The 21238-nt window shown below is 39.1% G+C and overlaps 1 protein-coding gene across 2 annotated transcripts in view; it reads right to left on the reverse strand.

The window, feature by feature from the left end:
• Positions 1 to 15740: 15740 nt before the first annotated feature.
• The window catches only part of gabra1 (gamma-aminobutyric acid type A receptor subunit alpha1), a 78954-nt gene continuing 73456 nt past the window's right edge, over positions 15741 to 21238 (reverse strand). For both annotated transcript variants that reach the window (XM_061962527.2, XM_061962528.2), the window contains exon 10: positions 15741 to 18935. In XM_061962527.2, the coding sequence (XP_061818511.1) occupies positions 18615 to 18935 (321 nt within the window). In that variant the 3' untranslated portion in view covers positions 15741 to 18614. The remainder of the gene's footprint in view (positions 18936 to 21238) is intronic.

A 21238-nucleotide genomic window follows, 5' to 3' on the forward strand; every position in this document is an offset into this window, starting at 1 on the left:
ATTAGCACTTTTAATTAGTTTTTGTCACAGTAAATCAGCTATAGACAATGTATTGCTGCATGTTTTTACAGTATATGGTAACGTCACTGTAGTGTAAACTACATTTTATTAATGTGGTATATACATTCTACACAGCTAGCAATAGCGTCTGTGTGTTCTCTTCATCCACCATGTTTGAAGGTTGCAGAAAGAGTACATATTTTCCGATAAGTTGTTTATACTCAGACAAGGCAAACGCAAAAATTACTTTTGTGGATGTGGCTATCTGGACGTCATTCCCAGCTCCGATTTTCCACTTCCAAGGTAAATGAAATGCACTTCACTCCCTCGGCTTCCATCTACTTTAACGTCTCATCCTTCCTTCAGCAGAATGGTAGTGGCGGTATAGCTCGGTTGGTAGAGTGGCCGTGCCAGCAACTTGAGGGTTCCAGGTTCGATTCCCACTTTCGCCATCCTAGTCACTGCCGTTGTGTCCTTGGGCAAGACACTTTACCCACCTGCTCCCAGTGCCACCCACACTGCTTAAATGTAACTTAGATATTGGGTTTCACTATGTAAAGCTCTTTGAGTCACTAGAGAAAAGCGCTATATAACTACAATTCACTTCACTTCACGTCCTTCTTCCTCGCTTCTATAAGCAGCAGTTCATATATATCGTATTTTTCGGAGTATAAGTCGCACCGGAGTGTAAGTCGCACCTGCCGAAAATGCATAGTAAAGAAGGAAAAAAACATATATAAATCGCACTGGAGCCCGGCCAAACTATGAAAAAAACTGCGACTTATAGTCCGAAAAATACGGTACTCAGCTTCAGAAATATAAGGTTGTGAAACCCCTATTGTCCCTATTGTCGTTTTCTCTGTCTATAACCAAGTCTCCCAAGTTCAAAACACACACACACACACACACACACACACACACGTTTGTCTCGGGAAGAAGGAACACACATTTGTTGCCAGAAGTCGGACGCGCGTTGCTATGGAAACATAAATCAATGAACTGAAGAAATCAGTCCCGGCGTTGATTAAAATGATCAAAACACGGTAAATATTGAACATATTACATATTGTTATTAACGTGTCTGTTACTACATTAGGTGCTGGAGCCGATCCCAGCTTGCAGTGTGTGTATATAAAATGCTTGAGGGTTTTCAAGTTATTTCAGAGGTCATTGAAAGCTACACCAGTGAATTCCATTAGCCGCATCTTTCAAGCGTTTTTATCATCTTTAAAATCCTAACCAAAAAAATACATGTGTTCTTTTCTTTCATAATGATTGTGTATGATGGGCAACATTCCCCCCAAAAAGTGCAGTTCCCCTGTAATTGTACTGGAATCCAGTGGTCTTGGTCTCTGTCAGCAAGCATTGTGTACCCCCTGCAGGCGGCGGAGGGAGGACTGATCAAGGCCAATATAAAGTGAGGGGTAAAGTCTTGATGAGGTAAAAGCATGTATTGCTTTTTCAAAATCAGTATTTGGTATATGTATCTTTTAACCCTGCTTTCAAATTTCAGTGGAAAAAAATCTACATTTTAGAACTTTTTGGAGTTTAAAATGACAGTCCATGACAAAACCAAGATTTCTCACAAAATAATGAGGCAAGCGGATGATTGCACTGTTGAAACCATTTGAAATGTTCTGCTCACCAAATACAATGATCTCTGTCTTGCTTTTCTTCAAATTTAAAAAGCTTGATTATACAATTCCATCCATCCATCCATCCATCTTCTTCCGCTTATCCGAGGTCGGGTCGCGGGGGCAGCAGCCTAAGCAGGGAAGCCCAGACTTCCCTCTCCCCAGCCACTTCGTCCAGCTCCTCTCGGGGGATCCCGAGGCGTTCCCAGGCCAGCCGGGAGACATAGTCTTCCCAACGTGTCCTGGGTCTTCCCCGTGGCCTCCTACCGGTCGGACGTGCCCTAAACACCTCCCGAGGGAGGCGATCGGGTGGCATCCTGACCAGATGCCCGAACCACCTCATCTGGCTCCTTTCGATGTGGAGGAGCAGCGGCTTTACTTTGAGCTCCCCGCGGATGACAGAGCTTCTCACCTTATCTCTAAGGGAGAGCCCTGCCACCCGGCGGAGGAAACTCATTTCGGCCGCTTGTACCCGTGATCTTGTCCTTTCGGTCATAACCCAAAGCTCATGACCATAGGTGAGGATGGGAACGTAGATCGACCGGTAAATTGAGAGCTTTGCCTTCCGGCTCAGCTCCTTCTTCACCACAACGGATCGATACAGCGTCCGCATTACTGAAGACGCCGCACCGATCCGCCTGTCGATCTCACGATCCACTCTTCCCTCACTCGTGAACAAGACTCCGAGGTACTTGAACTCCTCCACTTGGGGCAGGGTCTCCTCCCCAACCCAGAGATGGCACTCCACCCTTTTCCGGGCGAGAACCATGGACTCGGACTTGGAGGTGCTGATTCTCATCCCAGTCGCTTCACACTCGGCTGCGAACCGATCCAGCGAGAGCTGAAGATCCTGGCCAGATGAAGCCATCAGGACCACATCATCTGCAAAAAGCAGAGACATAATCCTGCAGCCACCAAACCGGATCCCCTCAACGCCTTGACTGCGCCTAGAAATTCTGTCCATAAAAGTTATGAACAGAATCGGTGACAAAGGGCAGCCTTGGCGGAGTCCAACCATCACTGGAAACGTGTCCGACTTACTGCCGGCAATGCGGACCAAGCTCTGACACTGATCATACAGGGAGCGGACCGCCAAAATCAGACAGTCCGATACCCCATACTCTCTGAGCACTTCCCACAGGACTTCCCGAAGGACACGGTCAAATGCCTTCTCCAAGTCCACAAATTATACAATTCAGGAAATGATTTGTTGGTTCTTGTTTTGATTGGTATGTATATTTGTAAATCATCGGCAAAGCAGCGGGAGAATACTTTGTGTTTTCTAAAAATGGGTCCCAGGGGAAGTAAGTACAGGGAAAATAATGTTGGCGTCAATACTGAGGCCTGAGGTGAGTCACGATTTAGGGGAGAGGAAGAATGCTGGCTAAGTTGCAGAGATAAGCTCCTGTCTGTTAGGTAGGAGGATATTCATTTGTGGGCAGTGCCCCTTGGTTATCGGTACCGAGAAACAGGACCTTCTTTGTACAGGCATCGGCTTGAAAAAAGTATTATGTATTGCTAGATTTTATAGCTTTGGCTGAGTCTACTAAAGGCCTAAACATAATCAGGTTGAATCGAACATCCCCACACAAATGTTACCCATGGATGGACTTTGCTCTGTGCACTTTGTGTCACACTCAACACTCCACGGTAGAGAAGCTTCATTGCATCGTTGTCAGAGTAGGGTGCCATGAAAGAAACATGTAAATGTGCAATAATTGTGGTAAATGTAGTATTTCACCGAGTAGACATAAATCAATACATAAATCAGTGGTTCTCATTTATTTTCTATCAGGTGCACAATTTTTTGACCCCCTCAGTTGAAATATTATTTATCTGTATATATCAAGCTACTTGTTGACAAATAAAGAGATTGGAGATATTATTATTAGGGCTGTCAAACTATTAAACTATTTAATTGTGATTAATCACATTTTGTTCATAGTTAACTCAAAATAAAAAAAATATAGGATTTTTCGTCATTAATAAATGTAACGTAGACAAATATTTTTTAAGTTTTTAGCACCATGACTGGATGATTAATTTGCTTTAATTAAATGTTTTTAAACATTATGTGTTGTGATACAGCCCAATATAAAAAGGATATAAACACGCTTTTAAAGAGAATTAAAAAAAAAACATACCTGCAGTGCGTTGCCAGAGTTTGTATTTTGTAGGAATGCAGAGGTTGTTAGGATCACCTGCATTTATAGGAGAGGATCTACACTTCCATGTGTTAGACAGCAGTTGTACACATTAATAACACAAAATGTGTGTTGTTACGATCATGCTTTGATTGTCAAAGATGCTCGGTGATCTTGTCTCTACATGAATAAATGTTTCTGATATTTTGTACTTTACATGTTGTACAAGTTAATGGTATTCATAGCTCTGCATGGCAATGGTTTAACCTTCTCTACATTCGTATTAATAAAATGTAATATACACCCCGTTAAAAATTATGTAATTACGGACTGTCAATCAGAACAGGTTTTAAAGGAATATACCGTAGCAATGGTAATATTGTGTAGTAAACTCTAATTACCCGATGTGGGCTGCAAAGGGCAGTGGCAGGCATGCCTGCAGTATGAAACCTAGTCTTAGTGGTAGTGAAGAAGAAGACCAGATCAAAGACAATCTTCCTGTCATGAACCCGCACGGCTGTGGTAGTTGTGACCCCAAGATGCAGGAAGCAGGAGAGTGATTGGTTATATAAGAGGTGTGAGTCTTATAATATACTCACAAACATAGAAGCAGTCGTGCATGTAAACGGTCCTTGACATAATCATTAATCCTCGAGCCCTGAGGAACAGGCGACGCAGGCATAAATAGCAGCCTGATTGGCAACTGTAACCAGGTGTGCCGGGCTGCCAATCAGGGACAGGTGAGGAAAACGAGCGCTCAGAGGAGACATGCAGGAAATGGAAATCAAATAGGAGCGCTGGCAGGAAATAATCACAAAACAAGGAAACACAAACAGAAGTGAAGTGACAGATCGTCACATTTCTTCCTTCATATTCATTACAATACACTTAATTTCAATCTGCCAGAAAACATTTATTTAGGTAGAAATATCACAAAATAACACAGAATAACAGAACAGCATGATCGTATTGTAAGACGATTTTTCGTTATTTTATTGGTTTGACCCCAATGTGAAGCGTAATTCTATTATTGTGCGGCCACCAACCGGACGTGTGTGATTGGTATGAGAAAAGACTTGACATGTTTTGACGTACATCTGAGCTTGTATTCCATCTTACTAAAGCTGTTCGAGTAACAATCTACATTTAATGGTATTAATGCACTTACCTGTAATCCAAACACGGATGTGCAGCTCCTCTTTTCTACAGCAGCAACGCACGCCAGCAGAGTTCGCTCCAATGTCGTCGTCTCATGGCGATTGAAGGTACAATTGTCTTGTCTTGTCCTGAGAACGACCTGCCGTGGCTTTGGATCTGAGATTTCCATAGGGTCCCCCTTTCTTTGTGCAGTTCTGCTAGCCATTTTCGAGCTTGCGGATTGATGTGAATATCTGGTCTTGTCATCCTCGTCCGGACAGAAGGGTGACACAGCAGTGCGGCTGGATGAAAAGAGATGTCGGAGACGCTTTACTGAACCAAAAGTTGCTTTATTACAAGCGAACGTCATTATGCAGGACTGCAGTTTCCTGGAGGAGCTCAGGTCAAAAACGAAGGACTCCTAACTTGGAGGAGCCGAACCACAGTCTTATATCCCTTCTTTCTCTGTCTGGGTGTGTGTTAGTTCAGGATAGTACAACCTGACCATGTAAGGAGATGTTCATGTGTAAGACAACAGATGTATACCATAACTTGTAAGTTGACGTTAAGCATACTTGCCAACCTTGAGACCTCCGATTTCGGGAGGTGGGGGGCGTGGTTCGGGCGGGGGTGTGGTTGGGGGCGTGGTTAAGAGGGGAGGAGTATATTTACAGCTAGAATTCACCAAGTATATATATATATATATATATATATATAAAACTTGACTTTCAGTGAATTCTAGCTATATATATATATATATATATATATATATATATATATGTATATATATTTATTTTATTATATATATATATATATATAAATATATATATATATATATATATGTCTTAATAAGGTTATCCAAAAAATAGTGCTCGATACCGTAGTAGAGCGCAATATATGTATGTGTGATTTTTTTCCCCACACATACATATGTATATATATATATATATATTGTATATAAATAAGAGAAATACTTGAATTTCAGTGTTCATTTATTTACACATATACACACACATAATACTCATCTACTCATTGTTGAGTTAAGGGTTGAATTGTCCATCTTTGTTCTATTCTCTGTCACTATTTTTCTAACCATGCTGAACACCCTCTCTGATGATGCATTCTGCTTCGTCTCCTTGTTGTGTGTGCAGTTGTGCACTGCACTCTCTAAAAGCCATTGATGTTATTGTCACATATGCAGTAGATGGCAGTATTGTCCTGTTTAAGAGTGTCACAACATTGCTGTTTACGGCAGACGAACTGCTTTACGGTAGACGAAAACGTGACTGCTGTTGTTGAGTGTTGTTACCGCGCTGGGAGGACGTTAATGAAACTGCCTAACAATAAACCCACATAAGAAACCAAGAACTCTCCCTCGATCATTCTACAGTTATAACGTGATTGGGCAGGCACGCTGTTTATATTGTGGGAAAGCGGACGGGAAAACAGGCTGTCGACACGTCATTCAGGTCCGCATGGAGCTGAAGGGGGCGTGGCCTCCAGCTCCGCCTGAATTTCAGGAGATTTTCGGGAGAAAATTTGTCCCAGGAGGTTTTCGGGAGAGGCGCTGAATTCCGGGAGTCTCCCGGAAAATCCGGGAGGGTTGGCTAGTATGACGTTAAATTAAGCACGGAATCTCTCCACCGGGATAGAACTATAACTTTTGCGTTCAGAAGCCTGGTTGTATTGCTTCTTCTCGTGAGAGAGCTAATTCCAGTCCACATGCGAATGTCCAACTGAGGTTCCTTAATTTATTATGGACTTAACCATTATTTACTTAAACCTGGTGGTTCGCGTTCTCCAAGTTGAGTATAAATATTCACCATATGTTGAACATAATATGAGTCAATTAATTCAACATTAACTGGACGCCATTACACATTTCCCCAAAGCTCAAAAACGTTAATGCTGTGTTAACGGAAAGTTAACACAGAACTTATAGTTAACGCGTTATTATCGCGTTAATTTTGACAGCCTTAATTATTATACATTCTCATTACCTACAGCATTCACAATAAAACCAGAGATAAGTTTACTTCCTCCTATTTTCAGGTCAGCCTGTTGATAATTCAAACACTGCTGCCACCATGCTGTAGGCCTGTGTATTGCTCAAGTATGAAAAAAAAAACGCTTGTACTCGAAGTCCCCTGCCTCTCCCAGTGTCCTTTTTGAAAAGCACTGCCCTACATGAAGCAACACTGTCAACAAGATAACTGTGATATGAAAGTTGCAACATCCAAGTCCATGTTAGCCTCTCGTTACGTCCCTGAGCCTAAATATGAGCTTTTTGAAGATGGAGCATGAGAAAGAAACCCTGCTCCGGTGCATCTTCTGCCAGCAAGAAGCAGCCGTATTACATAAGAGCTTTGGGAAGGCGCGCACGCTCCTCTGCACCTGAAGTCTTGTGGCGTAGCGTGGAGCGGGAGAACAAATGGGGGATGAGGTGCCGACTAGGGAGCAGAGGCGGCAAGATCAGAGCCAAGACGGCATCAAATCCATTTTTACTATGTCTTCTCAGGGGCCAATCCCAGAATACCATATATCCTAATAATCCACCATTACCATTTATCAGCTGTGGTTCTTACAAAAATATATTGTAAAATGCCAAACTTATGAGCCTTGAATTAAATGCTAAAATATTTTCAATTAATCGTATTTCAAGTCAAAGTATAATAGGGTTGTAACACAATATTGTTTAAGTTTCCATACATCAAAAGAAAGCACACACAAGAATGAATCAGTTGTTATTTTATTTCACTGGTGGAAAAACTATACTGTTGATTTAGAAGCTGTCAAGTTATCATTAACATAGCAATATCCATCCATCCATCCATCTTCTTCCGCTTATCCGAGGTCGGGTCGCGGGGGCAGCAGCCTAAGCAGGGAAGCCCAGACTTCCCTCTCCCCAGCCACTTCGTCCAGCTCTTCCCGGGGGATCCCGAGGCGTTCCCAGGCCAGCCGGGAGACATAGTCTTCCCAACGTGTCCTGGGTCTTCCCCGTGGCCTCCTACCGGTCGGACGTGCCCTAAACACCTCCCGAGGGAGGCGATCGGGTGGCATCGTGACCAGATGCCCGAACCACCTCATCTGGCTCCTCTCGATGTGGAGGAACAGCGGCTTTACTTTGAGCTCCCCCCGGATGACAGAGCTTCTCACCCTATCTCTAAGGGAGAGCCCTGCCACCCGGCGGAGGAAACTCATTTCGGCCGCTTGTACCCGTGATCTTGTCCTTTCGGTCATAACCCAAAGCTCATGACCATAGGTGAGGATGGGAACGTAGATCGACCGGTAAATGGAGAGCTTTGCCTTCCGGCTCAGCTCCTTCTTCACCACAACGGATCGATACAGCGTCCGCATTACTGAAGATGCCGCACCGATCCGCCTGTCGATCTCACGATCCACTCTTCCCTCACTCGTGAACAAGACTCCGAGGTACTTGAACTCCTCCACTTGGGGCAGGGTCTCCTCCCCAACCTGGCAATAAATATGTTTAAATTGCACCAACAACAGCCAGCTAGTCCATCTTTGCCTTTTATCACTGATCGACGTGAAGATGCTGAATCCCGGCCGAACTTTGTCCCGGTCTTTATATGGTTAAAAATTGTACTCGCGTGAAAGTTTCCTTTAAAAGGTTTGCACTCTCAGGGAGACACAATTACATTTGTGAAGTGAAGTGAATTTTATTTATATGGTGTAGTGAGTCTTATTCTGCGTTGTGTAATATTTAAAATAAAAGACACTTCACCATGCCTTCGGTTCAGTATTTATTGGAAACCTGTGTTGGAAACACGAAACACACATACACAGGTCTCAACTTTCTGGCGGAGTGATATCTGCTCCTTCTCATTCAAAAGTCCGAAGGAAGAGGAAGTAAAGCAATCATTCATTCATACAAAACGCGGCTGCTAGACTTTTGACAAGAACAAGAAAGTTTGATCATATTACGCCTATACTGGCTCACCTGCACTGGCTTCCTGTGCACTTAAGATGCGACTTTAAGGTTTTACTACTTACGTATAAAATACTACACGGTCTAGCTCCAGCCTATCTTGCCGATTGTATTGTACCATATGTCCCGGCAAGAAATCTGCGTTCAAAGAACTCCGGCTTATTAGTGATTCCCAGTCTGCGGGCTGTAGAGCGTTTTCTATTCGGGCTCCAGCACTATGGAATGCCCTCCCGGTAACAGTTAGAGATGCTACCTCAGTAGAAACATTTAAGTCCCATCTCAAAACTCATTTGTATACTCTAGCCTTTGAATAGCCCCCCTTTTTTTTAGACCAGTTGATCTGCCGTTTCTTTTCTTTTCTCCTCTGCTCCCCCCTACCCCTTGTGGAAGGGGAGACACACAGATCCGGTGGCCATGGATGGGGTGCTGGCTGTCCGGGGTCGGGACCCGGGGTGGACCGCTCGCCTGTATATCGGTTGGGAACATCTCTGCGCTGCTGACCCGTCTCCGCTCGGGATGGTTTCCTGCTGACCCCACTGTGGACTGGACTCTTACTGTTATGCTGGATCCACTATGGACTGGACTCTCACAATATTATGTTAGACCCACTCGACATCCATTGCATTCGGTCTCCCTAGAGGGGGGGGGGGGGGGTTACCCACATATGCGGTCCTCTCCAAGGTTTCTCATAGTCATTCACATCGACGTCCCACTGGGGTGAGTTTTTCCTTGCCCTTATGTGGGCTATACCGAGGATGTCGTTGTGGCTTGTGCAGCCCTTTGAGACACTTGTGATTTAGGGCTATATAAATAAACATTGATTGATTGATTGATTGATATAAAAATAATAATAAATTAAATTACATTAACAAAAACGTTTTCTCACAAAATAATAATAATGCACAAATCCACATACCTGTGTTGGAAACACGAAACACACATACACAGGTCTCAACTTTCTGGCGGAGTGATATCTGCTCCTGTGTGATGTAAATACCATGCGTAAATACTACCAAACAATTCACACAGTCGACGCTCTACGTCTAAATAAACAAAATTGTGCATAAAAATTACTCAAAACAACACATCACTTGTACCCACAACAATATTGGGTTAACTTTTCAAGTATCTAGGAACGTTTTAGGAAGAATATTTACAATATGAAGAAACACGGAGCAGTGAAGAACTATTACCTTCTCATTCAAAAGTCCGAAGGATGAGGAAGTAAAGCAATCGAAAAAACAGCAAAGACACTTCCCGCACCGGACATCCGGTTCTTCAAAATAAAAGTGATACTTCAAAATAAAATATAACACCCTGTCTAGTTCATAATATAGCGCAACAACATCACACTATTACATTAGCGCTTTTCTCTAGTGACTCAAAGCGCTTTACATAATGAAACCCAATATCTAAGTTACATTTAAACCAGTGTGGGTGGCACTGGGAGCAGGTGGGTAAAGTGTCTTGCCCAAGGACACAACGGCAGTGACTAGGATGGCGGAAGCGGGAATCGAACCTGCAACCCTCAAGTTGCTGGCACGGCCGCTCTACCCACCGAGCAATGTCGCCCCAATACTCACATACTGTACCGGAATTGCATGAATTCAGCACGGGTGCAATTTGAGAGCTGATGTTATTCCACAGTGCAAATTGCCCCTAAAATACTAATCCTCACCAACATGGCGGAAAATAAACTAATATTTCACTGGAGGACTAAAGGAAAAGGAATGGCTAAGTGTGCTACACACACACACACACACCCACACACACACACACACACACACACACACACACACACACACACACACACACACACACACACACACACACACTTTATATACATTTTGACAAAATATATTTTGTTATTGTTTACAAACTTAGGGAGTTATTCTCTGAATACAAAGAGGGTTTGAGGGCAAAAACTCCTATTAAATTAAATGTTTGGTTATTTTGCACTTGCCACTTTACATTTTCTGATTTACAACAATACTGGCAAATTTTATGACTTTATGAAGATAAGATTAGTTAAAAAAATATTTTTTTTCCACTTTAGTTACTTGATTTAAAACATTTTCACTTCTATAATCTGTTGTGAAAGTATCAAATCGGCACTCAAAATCAGATCGGGATTAGAGACCCAAAATGTTGATCGGGACTTCCCGAAGGGTGAAAATAATTTTCAACACAACAGGTCGGCGGCAACCTTGGCGGAGGTCTGTATACTGTGAGAATTAAATATTTTTAAGTGTTCTATTTTAGTCCATAGTGAAGTTTAAAGCAGCTAGTATTTTCTTATGTAGCGTGTCTTCTCGTCATTTCCGTGCTTTTATCTTATGTCCGTAGGTAAACTCTGTGTTTCACTCTGGAATGTCTATTGGGAGTATAATGTACTCCCTTTTTGTGGAGAAAACCTTATCTGTTTAGAACAAAAGCTGTATTTCTTTCTGGGCGGGAGGGGGCAGTTTTCGTACTATATAAACTGACTTTTTCCGTTTGATTTTTAGATCCGTTTGATTTTTAGACCCCTTCTTGATGCTGCTATTACAGCATTGTGAGGGCTGGTCTCTTAAAGCTTTAGAAAAACGTGATAATATTGTAATTCTGTCTTGGGGGTCCTTCTTACTCATCATACATGTCATCCGAAAGAACTTGGGATTGACCAGTGTCTTTTATTCCCTGAGAGGAAGACTGGTCGGACGCAGCAATACCCTTCCTAAGATAAATTGATCTGTTATCGATTTGTTGGCAAATGGGGTAACTCATTTCCACAAGAACCATTTTACATCCATTACACACGTTTTCTTTCGTTTTCTTCAAACATACACATTTTCATGACACAATCCAATAAATACACTTGTAGGCCTTGTTCATTTGTTTCCTTTTTATTTAAAGACTAATGTAGTGAATCAGAATCTACAGGGCCATATTATAACCAAAAAAAAAAAAAAAAAAAAAAACATAAAAGAAAACATTTTTACAGGAGGTTCACCACCACTTTCATCTACATCCATCAGAACACATCCCAGTGGCCACTTCTATAGTGTCTTTTTCACTGTCCATATGTGGACGACATCACCCTTTATCTCACCTTTTATTCCGCTTGTTTGTGCTTTAAAAAAACAGTTTTTTTTTGTTAGTATATCAGTGAAAATAAGAACATATTTGCTTGGATAAAAATACAAGAAAACGACTCCAGTACTGTATTATATCTAGTAAGAACTAAAAGACTCAGTGTTGAAAAGCAAGTGCTGATGAAGATTTGTCCTAAGTAAACCAAATGAAAGAAGAAAAAAAAACACGTGACAAATGTGATATTTACATGAGAATTTGTCGTGATAGTAAAAGTCGGAAGCTCATGATTGCACTGTACGTCATTTTTTCACATTCTCTATGCGGAGCGTAAAAATGTAGCGTTTATTTTCTTTATACTTAACGTACAGTTTTCTTACAGTCACCAGGTGGGAAACAAAATAATCTAAACACAAATATATATTACAAAAATCAAATAATGATTTATTTTATTTTTATATATGAACATTTCTGGGTTAAATGTTTTTGGGGTCTAAGGTTTCCCACCCCTGGTCAAGTCTGATGCCAATAAGATTGAAAAAGGAAGATCTTGTTACATTTCTGCTCCTATTTTTTAATCTTTGTTCAATCATTTTATTGCATGACCCTGGAGAAAAAAAGTGCAATCAACAAAGAAAGCCGTCTTCTCTCAGTGCACAAACAAAAGGGGGATAATCTGCTGTTTTTCCTTTGATGTCACCCTGTATAGCCATGGTTTCATAAAAAAGCTAATGGGTGGCACAGCTGATATAAAAAGCTAAGCTTCTTTTTTCTTACTATATTTATTTATTTTCTCCTTCTAATAATTGTGGGTAAGTCTGAAACACAATGGTCGAAGAGACAAGGTCGATGATTGGTGGTTGAAAGCTGTCCTTTGCATAGCACGAAGCCAACTACATAAATGTAATGTTATTGTTCATCTAAATGTGCAAAATGCATGACAATAGGTTGCAAATACAAACAATATTCATTGTCCTTTGTAAGCTAATATCTTCAATAATAGAATCAAATACTGTATGCATCATGTATTTTACATATGTATATATTTATATATTTATATATCGTCTTCATGGTAATCAACATACATACAATAGTTATTTTTTTTAAGTCTATCTTTATACAACTTTTCACCCTGAACTTTGCACTTCATTGACTCTCTGCTGGTAGGATAAGTAACCTGTAAGGGGGCAGGTTCAATAATGTAAATAAAAAAAAAAATCAAGAAGCGTACATTTATATCTTGGTTTCATTCCCGCATTGTAGATTTATGAATATAAAAATAAACACATAACTTTGAGGATTCTAGCCATGCAAAAAGTAAAAAAAAAAGATATATATATATATATATATATATATGTATATATATATATATATATATATATATATATATATATATATATATATATATATATATATATATATATATATATATATATATATATAATGGCATCATATTTAAAGTAAACATTGCCTGCTATCTAAAATAATAACATAAAGCTTATCGAATCGTGCAGTACAAATACATGTAAAAATAAAATTAAAAATACACTGCATTGAATAAAAAAAAAAATTAAAAAATAAATATTGGGGCTTTGGACTGCTGCTATATAAAGTATTGTATTATTTGAGACAAAGCAATCACATTTTGCGCAAAAAAAAAAAAAAAAAAAAAAAAAAAGAAAGTACAATGTAAAATTTACCTAAAAATAAGCATTGAGGCTCTGCATGTAAAATACTAATTTCAAAAAAGCTCATCGTTTTGTTCCTTATTCATGCAAATAACAAATAATAAATATATAATTTAATTAAGGTAATCACTGATTTTTATATGCACTCCATGTAAAATGTTGAGAAAAAAATCATATTTTGATCCCAATTTATACATAGAGTATATATATATATATATATATATATATATATATGTATATATATATATATATATATATATATATATTTATATTTAATGGCCACTTTATATGCTTGTCATGTAAATTGTCAGCCAAATTAGATTTAAAATATATTTTTTGTTTCGTGGAAATGGCATATGCTTCCCACCCCAACGTGGACGGAACAAAACTCAACTAATTTCTACATTTGCAGCATACAAATACAAATGCCTATTTGTCGACATTAAGCTTTGGTGGCAATCAACCAAAAAAGTGTCTTTAAGAAAAAAAAGCCTTTGCTAAGCAATATTGCTACATTATATTGAATATTAAACTGGCCTGTTCCAAATTCTTGACGAGCCACCAACATTTTTAATACACAGAAACGGGGAGGAGGGGAGCAAACAATGTCCCAGACAAAAGAATGGTTTCACCTAACAGTTCTCGGAAAAGGGGTTGACACCATGCTACAAAAATATATGCATTTTCATCATTCTTTCAACTTGTTCTTGTCTTTTTCTCTTAGCTCTCCAATAAAAGCAGCAACGAATGAATCCAAAAGTTGGCATGTGATATTGAAGGCAGTGCAGCTGGTACTTTTTGAGTGTTAATTTTTGACTAACAACACAAAAAAAGGGCCCAAAACGCACCCAACAACTCAAAAGGGGACAGAGTGGGTGAGAAAATGCAAAATGTGCCATTAAAACCAGCAAAGCCAACACAATTCCAACTCTTAAAATATGGAAAAAGGCACTTCTCCTCAGTGTGCCTCGTCCCTCACAAACTAACTTTACTTTCACGTTTGGTGAACAAGCCTCCAGCCCCAATACCATGAAGCAACCAAAAAAGGAAGTAATGCTTGTATAATGAACTGAAGAACAGAACAAAAGTTAATTCTTTACATTCCGACTTTAGTTTTTACACGTCTTTGTTGACAGTTAAAAAAAATGTTTGGAAGCAAAATAAAAAATAAAAAAACAAACTAGATTTTTTTTGGTTGAAATTGTCAGGAACTGGAGTGCATGTGTTCATACCCTTTAGTTCAACATATTGACATCTCTAACATCTGATAATATTTACAAACACTGTTATTAATCAAAGAAAAATAAATGTTTTTTTTTTTTGTTTTTTTTTCCCCAAGCAGAGATGACTGGATTGTTGTCCACTGAGACGTGTGTTTTATTGCTTTTGCAGAAACCCTCAACATAGTTTGAAGAACATGAGAATGGAAGTCTTTAGGTTCCAATAAATGAGGCCTTCAGTCGATCGTGATGAAAATTTCTGTTTTGAGGATGCCCTGCCCATGCATATTCACATACTGTACACATACAAACACGGGCCTTCTATCACGTCCGTCTGTGCTTAAATAAATGGCAAAATAACTTAAAAGCCAGTGGAAGCTGAAAGGTCTGCAGGAGTTTGCCAGTACCAATAACAACTGATGTCATCAATGCACTATTAAGATAATGCAACCGGCTTACCATTTTTTGTCTAAGTGATGGTGAAAGCCTTTTGGCCACATTACGTAATGGCATGGCCAAAATGATTCATACCCTGACCACACTTGAAGTTATTGTTAAATGGCATATCCTTTGGTCCATAGTTGGTTAGCACGCTATACAATATGCTTGAAGTTACCAGGATCTTTAAGAATGGTACAAGATATTTACCTTAATTGATACGATCTTGGCATTTCTATTTAAAATAAAAACCCATTTAAAACAGAAAAATGCATTTTAACCAAATAATTTGGCAAGTGTATGAATCATCTGGGACTTAACAGTTTGTGACTCTGCCATATACTATAGTCAAACATAGGCTGCAGTATATATGAGAAAAATTAAAACTGTATTTTGCCAGGCATCCATAGTTGGACATTTTTGTGTGAATCATTTAATTTTAGTGACTGTTCTTTAAAAAAAAAAAAAAACTGGGTAAATAAATAAGTGTATATACTTTGACTCTATGTTGGAGAGTAATTTTCGTATTGTTGCTATCCCATGACAAGCATGTATATTCCTATGTTGCAATTTAAAGAGTGTAAATACAACAGTCATTTTCTAAAATGTACAATTAATAGAAACAAAAAACCAAAGTAGGGAATTAGAAATAGGGATATACATGCTTTTCTTTTGAGCAGCAGGGATAGGTGTTGTAATTACTTGTCATGGGTCGGGTATTATCAGGCAATACATTTAGAATTGTTGCTATCCAATGAAAAACACATATCTCCAAAACACATGTTGAAAACATGTACAATTGAAAGTTTATTTTTTAATTAAAGTCACTTGTTTGTCTTTTGAGGGAGTTAAATATAGTTAGTACTGTAGACATGCATGTTTTATTGAGTTTGCAGCAATATTTATTCCTACATCGTGTTGTTGCTATCCTATGAAAAACGTATACCTCGCAATGTTATGACATTGTTATTTATTAATTTATGTTGTTTTTTTTGGGGGGGGGGGGGGGGGGGGTGTGTACAAATAATTGTTAGACTTTCATGTTTTACATTAAGTTTGCAGCCACTACATTGTACCGTTGTGATATCATGACACTCCCAATGTTAAAATATTTAAAAAAAACCAACAAAACAAACACATTTAGATATAAAAACCCCAAATGGAGACATGCTTTTCATTTAAGCAGCAGCGACACGTATTTCTATAAACTTGTTGTGGGTCAGGTATTATTCTGTTATGCATTTTGAATTGTTGCTATCCGATGAAAACCATGTATCTCCAAAAACATGTTTTACATTTCAGTTGAAAATATATATTTTTAAAGTATCTTACTTTTTTTTTTTACATTAAAGTCACATTCATGTCTTTTGAGGGAGGATTTTTTTTTTTTTTGGAGAAATCCATATTTTCCATTGAGTTTGCAGCCATATGTATTCCTACATCGTACTGTTGCTATCTCATTAAAAGCTTGTATAGCCTCATTTTGTGATTTGTTTTCAAGGCAAAAAAAGAACAGTCACCTAATTGATTTTTTTCTCCCAACCTAATCTAACTTCCTGACTTAATCAAAGTAATGAGATACAAAACAGAGACAAAGTATTCACAACGCTTTTTCCACATTTTGTTACAGCCGTAATACAAAGTGTAATGAATAAATAAAAATTCCAAGAATTCTACAAACAATACCCCATAATGACAATGTTGCAAATTTATCCAAATTAAAAAATAAAAATCCCCTCTTCATAAGTATTCACAGCTTTTGCGCATCACTTTGTTGATGCACCTTTGGCAGCAATTATAGCCTCAAGACTTTTTGAACACGATGCCACCACCTAGGCACAACTATCTTTGGGCAGTCTTTCACATTCCTCTTTACAGCACCTCTCAAGCTCAACTCATTTTACTTTAGTCAGGGAGGTGACCAAGAACCCGATGGTCACTCTGTCAAAGCTACAGCTTCCAGAAGGACAACCATCGCTGCCGCAAACCACCAATCAGGCCTCTGTGGTAGTGCCCAGACATAAATCATTTCTTGGGAAAAAGTTTGAAAAAATCCTCCTGAAAGACTCTCAGACCATGAGAAACTAAACTCTCTGGTCAAAGACTGAACAATTTGGCGTGAATGCTAGGCATCAGGTTTGGATGAAACCAGGCACCGCTCATCACCAGGCCAATACCATCCCTGCAGTGAAGCATGCTGGTGGCAGCATCATGCTGTGGGGATGGTTTTCAGCGGCAAGAACTGTGGGACTAGTCAGGATAGAGGGAAAACTGAATGCAACAATGTACAGACACATCCTGGACAAAAACCAAAGATTCCCATCCAACCTGATGGAGCTTGAGAGGTGCTGTGAAGAGTAATGGAATAGGTGTGCCTAGTTTATGTTCTAGTTTTTTATTTTTTATACATTTGCTAAATAAAAAAAACAAAAACATTTTCACATTATCTTCGAGGTGTATTATCTGTGGAATTTTGAGGACAAAAATTTATATTTTGAATATACTACGTGACAAAATGTGTAAAAAGTGAAGCGCTGTGAATACTTTACGGATGCAGTGTGCATGCTTTTATTGAAGCGATAGCGATCTATCTTTTTAATGAAAAGCAAGATTTGTTTTCAATGCCGAAAAAAATAACAGTCATTTACAGTAACTTCTTCTTTTTCTTTTTTTTTTGATGAGAAGAATCCAAGTTAGAAGATATAAAACTGAGACACACCTGCTTTGTATGTACTTTTACAAATATGTAAAGGAACATACGTTTGATTCCTGTCCTTTGACAAGCGACAAGCTGACCCTACAGTTTGTTGTGACACTGAATGTTGGGCAGTAACGGCATGTGAAACTGTTGGACTTTCTCCATGATTTGTTCTTCAACTCGTGTATTTATCTCGTGTCAAGTAGTCAAGAGACACCCTTTTCTCTGCAAAGCACATATTATAACCAGAACCCTGAAAAAAAGAACCACGTGGAAAGAAAAAGCCCTAGACAAGATTGGTAGATGGAATAGCATTCTCCTCTTGGCTACTGTATATATTTACGCTAGCATTTTCTTAGAAGTGTCATCCCGCACCTGAACAGCAACCCTCTCAAAAGTCTGTATCAATGTTGTTCTTTTTTTTAAATATATTTTCATGTCTCTGTTTTGTTTTCTCAAAATCTTCAAAATGTTGATAGAACAGAAGCAAAGCAACGACTGGGGAGTCAAACCAGCGTGGACATCATGTTTGTCTGAAAATAAACATTTCTCCTTTTTTTTTTCTTTTCTGTCGAGGAAGAATACCAAAGAAAATGAAAGTTATAGGTAGAATTGAAAAGGAGCCAAAGATGGATTAGTGTGGATCCATCCCCTGCAGTTTGGGCTTCTTATTCAAGTAGGTGGCCCAGTAGACCAAGTTAAAGGTTCCAAAAAGCAGAGGGAAGGCTATTCTGGCGATCCTGTCAATCTTGCTGACGCTGTTAAAGGTCTTCTTGGCCTCGGGAGGTTTGGGCTTTGGCTCCTCCTTGGGCTCGGTCGGTGGCGGCGGAGCGCTTTTGGCAATGGTGGCCAATCCAGGGTCCCTGGCAATGTTGGGGGCGAAGGCTGTAGCAGTGGCGGCCGGGTACGCTGTGGTGTTGTTCTTTTTCAGGAGGGACTCCTTCTTCTTCTTTTGCTGATTTGGGTTTGAAGAGAGAGGAAAAAAACAACAAAACAAAAACAGTAAATTCCATCACAATCGGACAAAAATCGGCAACGTGATCTCAAATTTAAAACACTACAGTGTAAAAATATCCGTCTAAAATCTCCAAAAATAGTTATCAAATTCCTGGGAAGTAGACAACTTTGAATTATGCAAACGTTCAGGGTTTGAATCGACAAATTGCCTGATGCTTTGAAAGTAGGGATGCAACTAACAATTATTTTAATAGTTGACTGGTCAGCGATTATTCTTTCGATTAGTCTAACGATTAATCCTTATGATCTGCTGTATACATTTAAGTTTGATGTCAGTCTGCTCATATTTAAAGTTGAATATAGTATATCAATTTCTAACAAAATATTCATAAAAACTCTACTCAACAAAGTAAACACAGTGACAAATAAATCAACAGACTTAAAGTGCAAGATGTCCTGTAAACTTGACACTCAGTGCAAAAAAGTATTTTCATACTGTACTGTTGGGATTATTTTGCTGCAATTATTTACCCAAAGCAGGGGTCGGCAACCCGCGGCTCCGGAGCCGCATGTGGCTCTTTGATCACTCTGATGCGGCTCAGCAGTTTATTTGCCGACCCACCCGATTTTCCCCGGAGACTTCCGGATTTCAGTGCCTTTCGCCGTAAACTCCTGGGATTAATATTCTCCGATTTTCACTCTTACAGTTATAATAAGGGCGTTGGCGCTCTCTACAATCTGTATAAACAGCGTGCCAGCCCAACCACTTGTTTTACAGAATGCATCTTCTACCTGCACACATACGTGACAGCAAGGCATACTTGGTCAACAGCCACACAGGTTACACTGACGGTGACCATATAAAACAACTTTAACACTCTTACTAATAATGCGCCACACTTTGAACCAAAACCAAACAAGAATGACAAACACTTTTCGGGAGAACATCTGCATCTTAACACAACATAAACACAACAGAACAAATACCCAGAATCCCATGCAGCCCTGACTCTTTCGGGCTACATTATACACCCCTGTTACCACCAAACCCCGCCCCCACCCCAACCCTGCTCCCTCACACATTTTTTTCTTCTAAAATTTAGTGGGTGCGGCTTATATCCCAGTGCGCTCTATAGTCCAGAAAATATGATGTATTATTTGATTTAGTTTTCACGTAAAAACAAAAAAAAAATCTCATTTTTAAGGGTTGGTGGCTAATATGTTGTGGTGGCACAATGCTAACATTAAATACATCAAGGAGAAACCCTGCAGAACTCAACCAACCATTTGAAGGGAATATGCCTTTTAAAGTTGCACAACATTCATAAACTTTGCATTGGAAATTGCTGTCATGCATGACAGTATCATATCGAGCATCCAATGTTGAACAACCTTGTGTTTTTAAAATTTTAGAAGTCAATTCAGAAGAGTGCAGAGAAAAATAAGATGCTAAATTCAAATTTCTGTCATGCATAATGTCAGGATATTTCGTGCAAAGTCTTACACTGTTTGTACAATTTAGAGCTCAACTTTTTTTTATGAATTAGGGTTTAAAAAATGCCTTTAAAGATTAACAAAAGTAGCATATTGCGCTTTGGAAGTCAAACTCCACTCTACATTCTTCAGGAAAAGTCTGTTTGTAAAAATGCAGAAAACTTCGCAATTCAATTTGCTGTCATGAATTACGTCAGCGTACAGTATATAGAAACAAAAAAAGTGGAATAGTTTGCCAAGAATGCCACAAAACATGAAAATGCATATTGTCATGATGAATGTTGTCAGCAGAGCTCATGTCGTACAGTATTTTTTTGAATAATATGCCTTTGAAGTCAAAATGACTACCATTACAGTATCATATGTATAATACATATTGTGTCATATGTACTATGTTCACGTTTTAATACTAAATGTAGTTCAAGTGTGTATGCAATGCAACGCACATACTGTCACGTCACACCTCATTGAATATTTCTTATTTTGTGGATTTTACATATCGTATTCTGAGATTAAATATTTTTTTTTATTTTTCTTTGTTGATGAGATTGCTAAAATGTTGCTTAAAAAATACATGTACAGTTAACAATCTGGAAAGTGAGTAGAAATAGAAATCCTCGCAGACAACATCAGCAGCAACCTAACAATTCATAGGAATCAATAAGCCCGTAAAATAAATAAACATAAGTCTTTGGGAGCAGCGTTGCACTGCTAAACGCGGCACACAGACAAGTGGAGCAGAAACCACAAGATGAACACTAAACTATTAATGTTCACGTCATGTTACACAAATTGAATTTTCCATGA

The sequence above is a fragment of the Nerophis lumbriciformis genome, linkage group LG09 (assembly GCF_033978685.3).
Source record: "Nerophis lumbriciformis linkage group LG09, RoL_Nlum_v2.1, whole genome shotgun sequence".
Classification (NCBI taxonomy): domain Eukaryota; kingdom Metazoa; phylum Chordata; class Actinopteri; order Syngnathiformes; family Syngnathidae; genus Nerophis; species Nerophis lumbriciformis.